The 14,755-nt window shown below is 40.3% G+C and overlaps 1 protein-coding gene across 2 annotated transcripts in view; it reads right to left on the bottom strand.

The window, feature by feature from the left end:
• SH2D4A (SH2 domain containing 4A) overlaps positions 1 to 14,755 on the bottom strand; it is a 69,557-nt gene that overhangs the window by 29,855 nt on the left and 24,947 nt on the right. The window contains exon 4 of one of the 2 annotated variants that reach the window (XM_056116904.1): positions 1,002 to 1,082. The exons of the other annotated variant lie outside the window; for it this stretch is intronic. Within the exon in view, the coding sequence (XP_055972879.1) occupies positions 1,002 to 1,082 (81 nt within the window). The remainder of the gene's footprint in view (positions 1 to 1,001; positions 1,083 to 14,755) is intronic. 2 annotated transcript variants of the gene reach the window in all.

Below are 14,755 nucleotides of genomic sequence, written 5' to 3'. Positions count from 1 at the left end.
GTTGTACTTATTTTCCTCCATAGATTAACTTCATATATATATACATATATATATGAATTAACAGTTGTCTCTTATCTTTCCCATTCAATATTAGCTCTATGAGGGGCTTTATGTTTGGTTCACTGTTTTCAAAGTTCACACCAATGTTTAGATATAGGAAAAACTCAATAAATGCTGGTTGAATGATCTGTCTTTCATTTATTTCTGTCCTCTTTAAAATGATATATATTAAAATTTAATTTAGACATTAAATTGTTGGTTTTCAGCATGATGTATACCAGAGTTAGAGCTCCAAAATTCATTATGATTTATAGATGTTTCAAAAAGTGAACTCTCAAACATGTGCATTTTCCCAGAGAGGAGTGAGGAAACAGCTGTCAGTATCCCCGGGACCACACTTGGAGATCTCGGCCCAAAGGAACAACATTACGATCTTCTAGCTACAGTCTTGTGTAATTAGATTTTTTAAGACCATGGGTTAAATTATATAATTTGTAAGTCATTTACTGTATGCTACATAGACCGTGGTAGCAACCTTAGAGGTATGAAAGAAGTGGACTCACACACAGGGAGACTCTCACACTTAGATGGATGTGAGAGATCTGAGTGCCCCAAAAATGCTCTTAGCACAATGGACATAGGAACTTGCTTACAGAGACAATAAACACATAGGTAACTTGATCTAGATGGATGATTCCTGCCAAGCTCAAAGCATCATTTATCACTCTCTAAAATCAGTCTCCCCACTTTTTTGCAAAATCCCAGGGCAACATCTCTGTTTTAGATCCTCACTGAGTTTAGTAGCTACATTTTGGCACCTATTCTTTCTGTGATACTCAAGACTGCTCTAACTGTAGATAAAGATATGTAGCTATGTTCACTAGCTTTTAAGGCAGATTCTTTTGCTTAATTTCATTCTCACATGAGACTGATATACCAATTTGTGAAATGTTAGTAGCAACAACTTATTTATCCCCCTCTGGACAGAATATAAGCTTTACCTGGTGAAATCCATGTGCCTTCATACGATTGATAGAATCTGCCAACATTTGTTGAACATTTCTTGAGGAACTGGAGGGTGACTAAAAATTAAACGAAACACATTTTATAGCACTTAGAGCTGCAGTAAAATTTAGGATAATCTGTGAGTGCTCCCCTCATTTCTGTTCGTCAATGCTGCCTTACCCCTCTAGCTGGAACACCAATGCTTTCAACTATCATGTGCATTCCTGAGTCAGACTTGACTGAGGCAGTCAGTGCTGATGCCTCAGGTTTCCCACTCAATGGGGCTTATGGATGAACTGTAACACAAGAACCAGGAGTTGGTGTTTTGCTCATGACAAGTAGGTTTATATTTCTTGCTCCCAGATAACACTGGAGTGCCTGGGACCACTTTCAGACATCAATATTCCTCCCTCATTTAAATTCTTCTTCTTAGGCCTGGTTCTACTCCATGCCCTGATCTAAATAAGACCAGACTGCCCCTCAGCCCCCCACTGCCCCCAGCCCAGGAAGGAGGCCTGTTCTGGAATCCCCTTTTTCCTTTGATACAGTGGCATTCATTTTTCCTGCTCCCCAACCCCCATTTCCTTCTGTCCTTTCCCCTCCCTCCTACTGTCCCTATTACCAGCACATTGTCACAGTTTCTGCTATTCTAGATGGTTTCTCAGTTAGCAGCTCTTACTAAGGGACTGTCCAGGCCTATTGTTTAAATTCTATGATTTTTTTTCTAGTCTACCACTTTCCGATCCCTCTGGCACCAGGACCACGCTAGCAAATCACACCAGGTATCTTTAAGACCAGGTCAGGAACAAGATTCATCACTCTGTCCCTATCTAAGACCAGAGAGTGCGCTGTGTTCCAATCTGTATATATGTTCCCTATATAGCCTATTATGTACCTCAACCCACAATGCCACAAATCCTATTTTTGAATTTTGGCACAGATAAAAATTTATCAGCAAATGATTGGCACCAAAATTTTGTGTGCAGTAGAGGGGGTAATTTTCATACAACGAAATATGTCAGAATTATCACCTCAATTTTGCTCATTTGTCAGTCATTGGGGCAGGTGGCTTCCCAGTTATAATGCATTTTTGAGCTCCCTATAGTTAAGGATTTCATGTCAGTAAATTACTTCAAACCTAGTTCTCATGATAACCTGTATTTGGTATTTCTATCCAAGCTCTTAACAACCTGCCAGACCGTCCTCCAGATCTTGTATTCCCTACCTTCCTTTCCACTAGAATTATGATAGCAGTCACACTCACAGCTAGAGAACATAAATATGGTTCCTAAATGTGAGAGTCTCCTCAATATCCAACTGTTTTAAGGGAGAAAGATAAACTTCTGTTACATTTTTTTCCTTTTTGGGTCACACCTGGCGATGCACAGGGGTTCCTCCTAGCTGATGCACTCAGGAATGACTTCTGGTGGTGCTCAGGGGAACATATGGAATGCTGTAAATTGAACCCAGGTCGGCCGTGTGCAAGGCAAATGCCCTACTCGCTGTGCTACTGTTCCAGCCCCATACATTCTATTACATTTTGACCATCAACTTTGGAAATATTTATTACCAAAATTTAGTCCACCTAGGCTGATAAAACTGGCCACTAAAATTGTTTGCAGTACACTTAAGCCCCTCTTCTTTTGAAAGTTTTTTTTTTCTAAATACTGTGATCCTTATCCTCATTGTGTACTAGTTATTGAAGCTTACTGCAACCAGTGCTGTGTTGGTGACTTAGAATTATTTTTACTCCTTGAAGTATCTATGATGGAGGCACACTAAGTCTTATTTTTACTTCGTGAAATATCTCTGATGAAGATGCATCATTACAGATGAATAATCTACATCTCAGAGAAGTTGTATAGTTGTTGGGATCACACAACTATCTCGTGCTGGTGCTTCTGCCTTTTGTTATGCTTAAGAGTGATAAGAAACAATCTATAGGTCAAAGTATTTTATCTCTATTACTCAGCAAATGAATTCAAAAGTTCTACAACTGCTATTTATGATATTTTGCTCTCAAGCTCTCATTTTTTTCTCCCTTCTGCCCTCCCTATTTCCCTCTCTCCCTCCCTCCCTCCTTTCTTTCTTTTCTTTCTTGTCCTTCCTTCCTTCCTTCCTTCCTTCCTTCCTTCCTTCCTTCCTTCCTTCCTTCCTACTCTCTCTCTTTCTTCCTTCCCTTCCTTCCTTCCTTCCTTCCTTCCTTCCTTCCTTTCTTTCTTTCTTTCTTTCTTTCTTTCTTTCTTTCTTTCTTTCTTTCTTTCTTTCCTTTCTTATTTCCCACCTCCTGCTAATTGCTTAGGTGTAACTCCCAGAAGTAATCATTGATGTCAAGAGAGGGGTTCGGCAGGGTGATACCATTTCACCAAAACTCTTCAGTGCCACCCTCGAGAACATCATGCGACGACTGGAATGGGAAGGAATGGGAGTGAAGATAGATGGTTGGCAACTACACCACCTCCGCTTTGCTGATGACATTGTTTTAATAACACCAAACATTAGCCAAGCGGCACAAATGCTGGCCGACTTCAACCGTGAGTGTGGAAAGGTAGGACTACAGCTGAATCTTACGAAGACAATGTTTATGAGAAACAGCCTCGTTCCTGACGCTCCATTCGCTCTCAATGGAATGACCAACTCCAAATGCAACAGCTATGTGTACCTAGGTCGAGAAGTCAACATGACAAATGACCTGGCACCCAAGCTGCACAGGAGGAGGAGAGCGACTTGGAACACCTTCAAGAGTGTCAAAGAAATAGCTAAGAGGACGAAGAACCTCCAGCTCCGGGCACATCTCTTTGATTCCACTGTTTTTCCTGCATTAACATATGCCTCAGAGACCTGGGCCCTACGCAAACAGGATGAGAACACTATTCGGGTCTCCCAAAGATGAATTGAAAGAGCTATGCTTGGAATATCACGTTTCACTCAAATGAGAGAAAGAATCCAGAGTTCCGAAATCTGTCGACGATCAAGAATCAGGGACGCTGTCTCGTTTTCCAAGGTGTCAAAAATCAAATGGGCTGGTCACGTAATGAGATTTAAAGATGACCGCTGGACTAGAGTTGTTACCAACTGGATTCCATCGGATGTCAAAAGACCACGTGGCCGCCCACCTACCAGATGGTCAGACTTCTTTATCAAGATCATGAATGATTGGTTTGAGGCTCTTTGTGTTCCTAGAGTGAACAGAGGCCATTGGGCTACACTAGCAGGCGACAGGGACAAATGGAGACGTTACTGGCGCCTGCTTGAGCAAATCGATGATTAATGGGAAGTCAAGTGATCAAGTGATCAACTCCCAGTTACACTCAATTGGACTCCAGCCTTTAGTCCATCTCCCTACCCCCCTCAATTGTTCTTATTTTAATACTAGAAAAGGATTCAGAATGCTATGCATCTAAAATAAAATGCGATATTAACTACAGTAATTTTCCCTCTATTTATGAGTAGGTTAGAACAATTCCAAAGGATTTTGTGTAAGTCTACGTGGGAAACATTAAACTTGAAGCCTGGGGGTTAAGATGACCAAACAGGAAAAAGCTCTATCTCCTAACCGTGATCACAGCAAATCTACAATAAAACATGGATAAGTTTACACAGAAAACAAATTGAAACCTGAATGAACAGAGCTTCCAGTGTAAGAAAGGAAAGGACAGCATGTGGTGGGTTGAAGACAGGAATGCTGTCACCAAGACAAACCTCACCAGAGGGCAACACACTGAAATGGGGAAGACATGCTGAAGGCACTAAACTTTATAATGGAAACCAGGGAACTTGTCCCTATACTCAGTACCCAACTCCTAAGATCTGATTACATACTTACAATACTACAATCACACAGGCAGGACAAATGCTCATGTGTAGGTGGAAGGTAAGGGGTTACCAACAGGTCAGAATTGGAGAATATGTGAATTTTGTTACCTCTCGCAACCTGGCTGATAGCAGGACTGGGAGGTGCCATCTCACTGCACATAATCACAAACCCCGAAGGAAGACTCCCGAGAAGAACTCCGTTTGCCCTGAGCAAATAGCTAAGTCAGCTGGAATTTGAGCAACAGTTATTAAAATTGCTGACTCCTGGCCCACAAATGGACCCTGACTGGACATTCCCCACTTAACTGCTATCTAATAATACCCCTTGAGTAAGCAAATACACCCATAGATTTCCTTAAGCAGCATTCATCAGTCACTGTTCTACAGAGTATATTCTGGGAATTGGTGTTTGTAGAAAACTTGAAAAACACTGGTATCACCCTTGGTTATAATGGTCATTCCATGCAGGACAAGTACTAGCCTATAGGTATAATAAAAATGTTGAAGAATGCTGACTTAGAGCATTGCTAGCCAGAAAGAAGTTCCACTGCCTGCTGTGCTCCTTCAAGAACCCAAAGTCAATCAGAGTCTCCTTGCCTAGCTCACAATTTGTGCTCAACCACCAGCTGAACTAAAGCCCCAGTCTTCTTTCAGGTACTTGCTGGCATGTTTTACAGCCAAGTTCTAGGTCTGTCGAAACTAAGGAAACCCAGTGGCTGTCAATCATGGCCTTGTACCCCTGATTGCCAATCAGACCTGCTTGAGCTTGATGAAAAGCTGCAGCTAAGCACATGAAACCTTAAACATGCCCCTCCCTTGGGAGTCACTAAACAGGCTCCCTCAGCCTTAACACAGTCATGCTGAGCACCTCCAGCCACACACCCAGTTTACCACCTAATTCTGCCCAGCCTCAGCACTACAGTCACTATAGAGCACTCAAAACTATGAATTTTTAGGAGTCACCTAGACCCAAACAAATTCAGTCACTGCCAATTTCTGCCACTCACAACTGTGAAGGTTAAGTCAACATCCAGGAAGATTCTAATGTGGGTCTCTAAACCGGGCCCTCACAAAGCACTAGACATAAAGAGGAGACAGGGGCACTGACCAGTCCTGAAGGGTTAAGACTAAATGAAGAAACCCTTAAATAGAGTTATATAAACCTGATAAAGTTGTGAAAGCAACAGCTCACTCAAATGAGGAGGTGAATGAAACAGTGCTTCAGTAATATAAGAAATACAAACAGATATAAGTAAGCTAAAGAAACATAGCCAATAAGCTGAGAAATAAACAGAAGTTCTCAATGGCAGAATGAAAAGGGCCAAAGATTAAAGATTTTATTATTCTGTTAATAATATGCTACCTAAACTAATAATATGCTATCTAAACTATAATAATAACAGCAATTTAAAAATAAAATAAAACAGTATTTCAAAAATTTATGTATAAAAATATACTAGAAGGTTTATGTTTATTATAGTCAACTTTGAAACTGGTTTGAGAAGGCAGGACAGCAGTTAGGACACCTTTCTGGCATTCTCGTGACCCAGGTTTGCTTCCCTGCAAACTATGGTTCCCGTGTCTCTGCAGCACTGGAAGCCCTGGACAACAGGGCAGACATGGTACCAGGAAACACTGGGACACCCCAGCAGTGTCACATCTTTGGTTCCTATTGAACTTGAGTTGGTTGAGAATTACTGGGGAGGCCCTGAACCTCTAAGCATGACTTGGTAGGGCTCCTCCCAACTAAAAATAAATAAAACTGGATTGAAAACCAGTTCATTCTTGTTCTAACTTATTTACTATGTTTAAAAGTATATGAAATTTGGGGCTGGAGCGATAGCACAGCGGGTAGGGCGTTTGCCTTGCACGCAGCCAACATGGCTGACACAGGTTCGATTCCCAGCACCCCATATGGTCCCTGAGCACCGCCAGAAGCAATTCCTGAGTACATGAGCCAGGAGTAACCCCTGAGCATCGCCGGGTGTGACCCATAAAGCAAATAAAATAAAATAAAATAAAAAATAAAATAAAAGTATATGAAATCAACCAAAAAAATCAAGATTCTTTATTTTCAATCCATTCTCAAAAACAAAACAAAACAAAGCCCACAGAACTCCAATAAGCAGAAAATTATTAGCAATTAATTTTTTTGTGAAATCAAAAGTGATGGATTTATAGACTCATATTTAACATTTTGCTTTTGGAAACAAAGTACTAGCATAAAATTTGCCTATTTTTTTCATATATCTATGAAACCTTTAGTATTCTTAGTAGACTAATGATTAGAATAATAACCTCCAAAGTAGGCAACTACTATGTAAGCTTAATTCACTCTTACCTAAAGCCAGAGCAAACAGAATGGTGGCAGACACTCAGTAGAAGCTAGAGAACAAGCTCAAAAAGGATTAAACTTAGCATGAGACTAACACCCAAGGACAGTAGAAATACTGCCAGAAGGATTGGTCCCTGGTTGGAAGCCTACCTCAAGTGCTGGGGGAGAAGGAAGTTAGGATAGAGAAGGAACACTATGACAATGATAGTTGGAGATGATCACTCTAGATAAGAACTTCAGGGTGAAAGTAGGTTAAGAAACAAACATGATAATCTCTCAGTATCTCTTTGGCAAACCATAATGCCCCAAAGGGGGTGGGTGGGAGAGAGATAGGGAGAGGGAGAGGGAAAGAGGAGAGAAGAAGAGAGAGAGGGAGAGGGAGAAGAGGGGGAGAGAAAGGGAGAGGGAGAGGGAGAGGGAGAGGGAGAGGGAGAGGGGGGAAAAAGGGAGAGGGAGAGGGAGAGGGGGAGAGAAAGGGAGAGGGAGAGAGAGAGGGAGCGGGAGAGGGGGAATGAAAGGGAGAGGGAGAGGGAGAGAGCAGGCATAGAGGCAGGCTGAGAGTGGGGGTGAGGAAACTGAAGCTATTGGTGGGAAATGTGCACTGGTGGAGAGATGGCTTTTGGAACACTGATTAAAACGGGAGCAAGAACAACTCTGTAACTGTGTGCCTCATGGTGACTCAATTTCAAAAAGTGGAGAAGAAAAAAATTAAAATGTATGTAGGAACCCTAGTCTGATCCCTAGCACCACATGGTCCCTTACCGCTACAGGGAGCACCGACCTCCCACCCCAGCACATGCCTGGAATTTCCTTGAGTATATTCAAAAAACAAAACAAAAATAATAAATTAATAAAGCAACTTCTTAATCAAGATCACAGACGTGGTTTTTAAAATTAAAAAAAATTTGTTGTTGAATCATCGTAAGATATACAATTATAAAACTGTTCATGATTGGGCTTCAATCACACAATATTCCAATACTTGACCCTTCACCAGTATACATTTTCCATCACCAATGTCCCCAGTATCCCTCACATCAGTTTTCTTGGTTTTGTGTTTTAAAGCCACACCCAGTGATGATTAGAGCTTATTCTTGGCTCTGTGCTCAGGAATTGCTTCTTGGAGGCTCAGAAGATCATATGGGGTGCTGGGGATTAAATCTGGGTGAGCTACAAGAAAAGTAAGTGCCCTTCCCACTGTACTATCTCTGCAGCCCCACAGAAGGAGTTTTAATATTAAGATAATTAAATTCACTGGTCTGTAGCTCATCCATTTTTTGAAAACCAGGTTACTGAAATAATCAGATCATCCTCTTTCAGGCTTTTTAAAACTTTACATTAAAACCTAGTTTTCCAATGATAACATAATATTAAGCTTTTGACTACACTAGTATTTAACTTTCTATTTCTAAAATAATGGAAGAGGAAGAAAAATGGAACTGTGTCTTTAAGAACCGTAAGCAATAGGGAAGAAATAGAGAAATCTTTCCTAAGGCCAACTAGACCAAAACAATGAAAAATTTAATAAGTTTTACTGGTGAAACTAGGTTATACATTCCCTGTAGATTGATTTTACTGAATTATGAATTTGGAAGACAAACCTGAGAGAATCTTCTCTCCATTTCTCTTCCATTGCTCCTGTCAAAGTCTAAGCAGAGAGACAATCAAATGACCTGACTTAGAGTTCTGCAGATTCTAATATGATGTGTAATATTTTGTCACATCTTTAGTATCTGAGCATACACAAACATCATACAGTTGGATTGGAAGAGCTGACAGATTGAACCAACTGTCAGAGTATCCACTTCCAATGCCTTTCCCTACAACACGAAAAAATCATATGCAAACAGCAGAACTAGACAGCAATATGCTCAGAAAATGTGATAATACAGAATGCTAAGAGTTGTTAGAAAAAATCACTTAAGAAATGGAAAATTGGAAAGGTCACTCTTACATTTTGGAAATGCCTAATACATAATACATGAAAAAAGAAGACAAACAAGAGAAATAAAGTAATTATTAAACATAAAGCATATGAATAAAGTAATAAATGATTATTAAGTAACATCAAAAGTCTTAAAAACATAATTGATTTGGATAGCTTGCATTATAAAATAGGAACTAATTATAATGTTAAATAGTATTTATTTATAGCATTTGTATTTGATAGAAGAGTTATGTTATTCAATTGATTTACAGTCAACCTAGTAATGTGTAGCTACTGTAACATTCGTGATTTTCATCCACCTGTTTATTTTAATGGATATGTAAACGTTACAGATAAAAAGATTGAGGGGTAAAGAGGGTGAAATCTGGTGAGGTCTCTGTTCCCAAAGGAGTTTCTCCCAGTACATGTATATGTTTACCGATCTGAAGGTTCTCCAAGCCTCATTTCACTGAGATTTCACTGAAAGCTACCTCAAATGGGCATGACCAATTACTAACTCTCTTTACAATCCCTCTTTGAAAAGCAGAGTGGCTGAGAGGGTAGAATGAAAATTAAAGTTGCTTAATTATGGTTTGGTATTCCTGGTGATAGCTTCAAAAGCCCAGATTTGTCTTATTAGAGCAAAAATGTTCCTAATTCTTTCATTCTTCTCCTAGTTTTCCAGATTTTTTAGTGCTCTACTAAGCAGTGCTCAGAGAACTCAGGAGCCAATTCTGGAGGTACCTGGCCAGGCTGAACAAACCAAAGCATCAGTTCTCAGCCTGCAGAAGTAGAGCTGCTCAAGTCACTCAATGCTTAGGGGCACACAGAAGTGTTCAGGGAATCATGGGGTAGCAGGTAACACACCATCCAGAGACTCATGCATGAACTCCAGTCTTTTAAATTATTTCCTTGTTTCCTCTCTCTTTTAAAGACAAGGAAACTGAGTCCCAGAGTGATTCAGTGACTACATCTGGTAATCAGAGAGGTCACTCTACATAGTAAACAACTTCTAACACAGGGCCCATTGTTTTTCTTCCAAACTCACTTCTTTGAGTTGGATAATTAACTACAAATAACTTAAAATGCAAAATAAATTGTGTCATCAATTAGTTACATAGAAACTATTTGGGTATTTGGTCTGCTTGAATTTTGAGCCTACACAACACTAATAAAATGAACACAATTACTTCCTTGTCTTTTTTACCTGCTATACTCAATACTTTGTCTTTCACAAAAATAATACTGAAATAGAGCCCTGCCTCGCTCCCTCTCACCTTGGCTGCCAGGTGCTGAAGTTGGGCTGATGGCAGCAAACCCACTGGGCTAGAGAAACCGAGAGCTTCCCTGCCTGGTGCCCGCCCCAAACCTCGCACCAACGCCCGTGCCTCCCGTCCCCACCCTGGTCAGTGAATTGGACCCAGGGCACTATTCACCACCCCTCCAGCCCCCGCCCCTTCGCCCCTTCGCCCCAGACATCCTCCAGAACCCTGAGCCACCTGACATGCCCCAGCGCCATCCTCCAGTTCTGTTCCCAATTTTCTCCCTCTCCAAGGTTTGTGCCCGACCTCCACCTGGTACCCCACCCACATCGCTATAGGGGCTGTGGCCTCCGCATAAGTGGGCGTGGCCCCTTTTGGGGCCAGTTGCCTCATGCAGAAACAGTTATTTTCCCCTTTCCTTGCACTCTGCACTCACATCTTCATTTCCATCACCTAATTCTGTGGAAAATATCCTCGCCATCTCAAACACATTAGGCCAATAGTCTAGTAGCATATTACAATTGCACCATAATACTGGGGTCACCCTTTACTTTACTTTTACTGGGGTCACAAGAAGCTCTACAAATCCAATATGAAAGAACACATCCTCTAAAGCTTCACTAGAGACCTCACCTAAGCCACTGAGGAGCACCTGGAAGGAAGGTGAAACTCTGGAAGGGGGAAAAGGTGAGCACCATGACCAAGCTCATCCACAATCCTTTCTTACAACCAGAGGGGAAAACTGATAGTGAATTGGAAGTTTCCACCACCATACTACTACAAAAACATGAAGAAACAACGAAAATTCCCACCATGAGGAGATGATGAAAAGGGTCTAGATGCCTCAACAAGCATTATCCACAAATACGATCTCTCTGATAGTGAATTCTGAGATGAAATGTTGAAGATATTCAAAACACTGAATGAAACAGTTCAATAGACATCCAGTAATTAAAGGAGAACATGAAAGAAACAATGGAATGGACAACCGAGAAAATACAGGAAGAAATGAGAGCAGAAATAAAAAAGCTACAAAAGGAAGTGTCACGAATAAAGGATTCTGTAGATGAAATTAAAAACTCAGTGGCTGCCCTCAATAGTAGAATGGCTACACCCGAAGACAGAATCAGTGAGCTTAAAATGAGTTGCAGGAAGCTTACAGGCAACAACAAGCAATGGGAAAAGACCTCAAAATAGCTCTTAGGCTAATCAGAGACCTAGAGAATGATTTCAAGAGGAATAACATTAGAATCATCGGAGTACCAGAAGGACAGGGAGGGAACACCAATGAAAAAGCTACAGTTAAAGATATTGCTGAAAAGTTCCCAGAGCTGGAGAATAGGCATCCAGATCCAAGGAGCCCTAAGAGTGCCAGCTAAAAGTGACCCAGTAAAAAGGCTCCAAGACATCATAATCAGAATGATGGATGCCACGGAGAGAGACACAATACTGGAAGCAGCAAGGTCAAAGAAGGAAATCACATAAAAAGGAGCACCCCTTATATTTACAGCAGACCTATCAGAGGAAACCCTCCAAGCCCAAAGACAATGATGGGATATAGTGAAAAAACTTAATGAAATGAATGCCTCACCAAGAATACTTTATCCAGCTAAACTCTCACTCAAATTCAAAGGAACAATACACTATTTCATGGATAAACAACAGTTCAGGAACTTCATAGACTCAAAACCAATCTTAAAAGAAGGACTCGGCTTGGTGGCCGCCATCCTCCAGAAGCCATTGGGCAGTCAGGTTTGGGCCCTCAGTGACAAGACACGTGGGGTCTTACGGGATGGGGGTGGAGACAGCCCTTTTCTCCCCATCCCAATGAGACCCCGAGTTGCCGCCCATGAACGACCTTTCTGGCTCCAGATCAAGCTGTTTAATGGCCATGATCCCAGAGACTCAGAAACAAATCTCAGAACCCAGCAGCTTTTGGCAGAAATCCCTCCAGATTTAATTGTTAAAACTTCAGAATTCCAAAATTGTGCGGCCACTACTGCAGCCACGCGACACCATATGTTATTCATAACCAGCAATAGAAAACTGAGTGTTGGGGTAAAATCACAAATAATAATGTTGGGTCTGGTGTCAAATTATTGAATGTAATCAAAGTAGAGAGACAGTAATGTGGAAATCATCTGCCCCACAGGTAGGGGGAGGGTGTGGGATAGGGGTATACTGGGGATTTTGGTGGTGGAGAATGGGCACTGGTGAAGGTACAGTGCCGAGACAGTGTATAACCGAGACTTAAACACAAAAGCTTTGTAACTGCTCTCATGATGATTCAATAAATAAAATTATAAAACAAAAACTTTAAAAAAGGACTAAAGGGGATACTGTAAGACAAGAAAAAAACCCTAGAAGCACAACAAACCCCTACAGAAAGATGGCAAAAAAAAAAAAAAAAACCATGACAATAATCTCCCTCAATGTCAATGGTCTAAATGTACCAATTAAGAGTCAAAGAGTGCCAAAATGGATTTGGAAACTAAACCCAACATTCTGCTGCCTACAAGAAACATATCTGAACAGTTAGAAAAAACATAGATTTAAAGTCAAGGGACGGAAAACAACCTGCAAGCAAACAGCTCCTCCAAAAAAGTCGGGGTGGCCATACTAGTATCCGACAATATAGATTTCAGTTTGAAAAAGATTACAAGGGACAGCAAAAGCCACCTTTATTAATGAAGGGATATGTACAGCAGGAAAAAATCACAATCCTAAACGTTTAGGCACCTAATGAGGGACCAGCCAAATACTTAAAACAACTGCTAATAGATTTTAACAAGGACATTGCTAGCAACACAATAGTAATTGGAGACTTCAACACTGCCCTATCACCTCTAGATAGATCAACAAGATTAAAACTCAGCAAGGAAACACTAGCTTTGAAGGAAAATATAGAAGAGAGAGAGCTAATAGATCTATATAGGGTTTTGCATTCCAAAAAGAAAGAATACACATTTTTTTTCCGAGTGCAAACAGAATGTTTTCCAAAATGGACCATGTACTGGATCACAAAACATACCTCAATAGAATCAGGAAGATAAAAATTGTATCAACTATCTTTTCAGACCACAATGCACTGAAGATAAAAGCTAATTATGCACAGACATGAAGAACCAAATCAAACACCTGGAAATTAAAAAAACTCAATGTTGAACAATGAGTGGGTCAGGAAGAAAATAAAGGAATATATCAAAAGACACTTGGAAACAAATGAGAGTGAAGACATGAGTTACCAGATTCTATGAGAGGCAGCTAAAATCGTGTTATGGGGAAAAATTATAGTTCTACAAGCATTCCTTAGAAAGGAAGAAAGGGCCTACATAGTAATTATAAAAGGACCAACAAAAGGAGCCCAAATCAGGTAGAAGGAAAGGAATAACAAAATTTAGAGCATAAATTAATGACAAGGAAACCCAAAAAACAATCTGAAAGATCAATGAAACCAAGAGCTGGTTCTTTGATAAAATAAAAAGATTCTTAAATCACTAGCAAGGCTCACAAAGAGAGAGAGAGAACCCTAATAAACTGAATCAGAAATGAAAAGGGGGCATCACAACAGAAACCAAAGAAATTTAAAAGATCATCAGAGACTACTTTGAAAGTCTGTGTGCCACAAAACAAGATAATCTAGAAGAAATGGATAAATTTCTGGATTCCAATAATCTCCCAAAGTTGAACCAAGAATATCTGGAATACCTGAATAGACCTATTAACAACAAAAAAATTGAAACTGTAATCAAAAGTTTTCCAAAAACAAAAGCCCAGGTCCAGATGGATTCACTAGCAAATTCTTCCAAACTTTTAAAGAGGGACTACCGCCAGTTCTTCTTAAGCTTTTTCAGGAAATTTAAGAAAAAGAAACTCTCTCAAACAGTTTCTGTGAGTCACATACCTCACTAACACCAAAAGCAAACAAAGCACCACTGAAAAAGAAAACTAAGGCTAATATCCCTGATGAACATGGATGCAAAGACCCTTAACAAAATATTAGCAAATAGAATCCAACAATTCATCAAAAAGATCATACACCATGAACAAGTGGGATTCATCCTTGGGATGCAAGGATGGTTTAACATTCAGAAATCAATCAACATAATTCATATCAAAAAAGAAAAGATAAAATAATCATGTCAATAGATGCATAGAAAGCATTTGACAAGATCCAGCACCCGTTTATGATAAAAAAAAAACCCTCACCAAAATGAGTATAGAAGGGACCTTCCTCAATGACCACACGCTTATGGCAAGTATCATCCTCAATGGGGAAAATCTGAGAGCCTTCCCTCTAAGATCAGATACAAGACAAGGATGCCCACTCTCTCCACTGTTGTTCAATATAGTACTGGAAGTACTTTCAATAGCGGTTAGGCAAGAAAAAGATATTAAATACATCAATAT

Source organism: Sorex fumeus, unplaced genomic scaffold (assembly GCF_029834395.1).
Source record: "Sorex fumeus unplaced genomic scaffold, SorFum_2.1 ptg000033l, whole genome shotgun sequence".
NCBI classification, from domain to species: domain Eukaryota; kingdom Metazoa; phylum Chordata; class Mammalia; order Eulipotyphla; family Soricidae; genus Sorex; species Sorex fumeus.
Note: the sequence above shows the minus strand (reverse complement) of the source record. Positions and strands in the feature narration are given on the sequence as shown.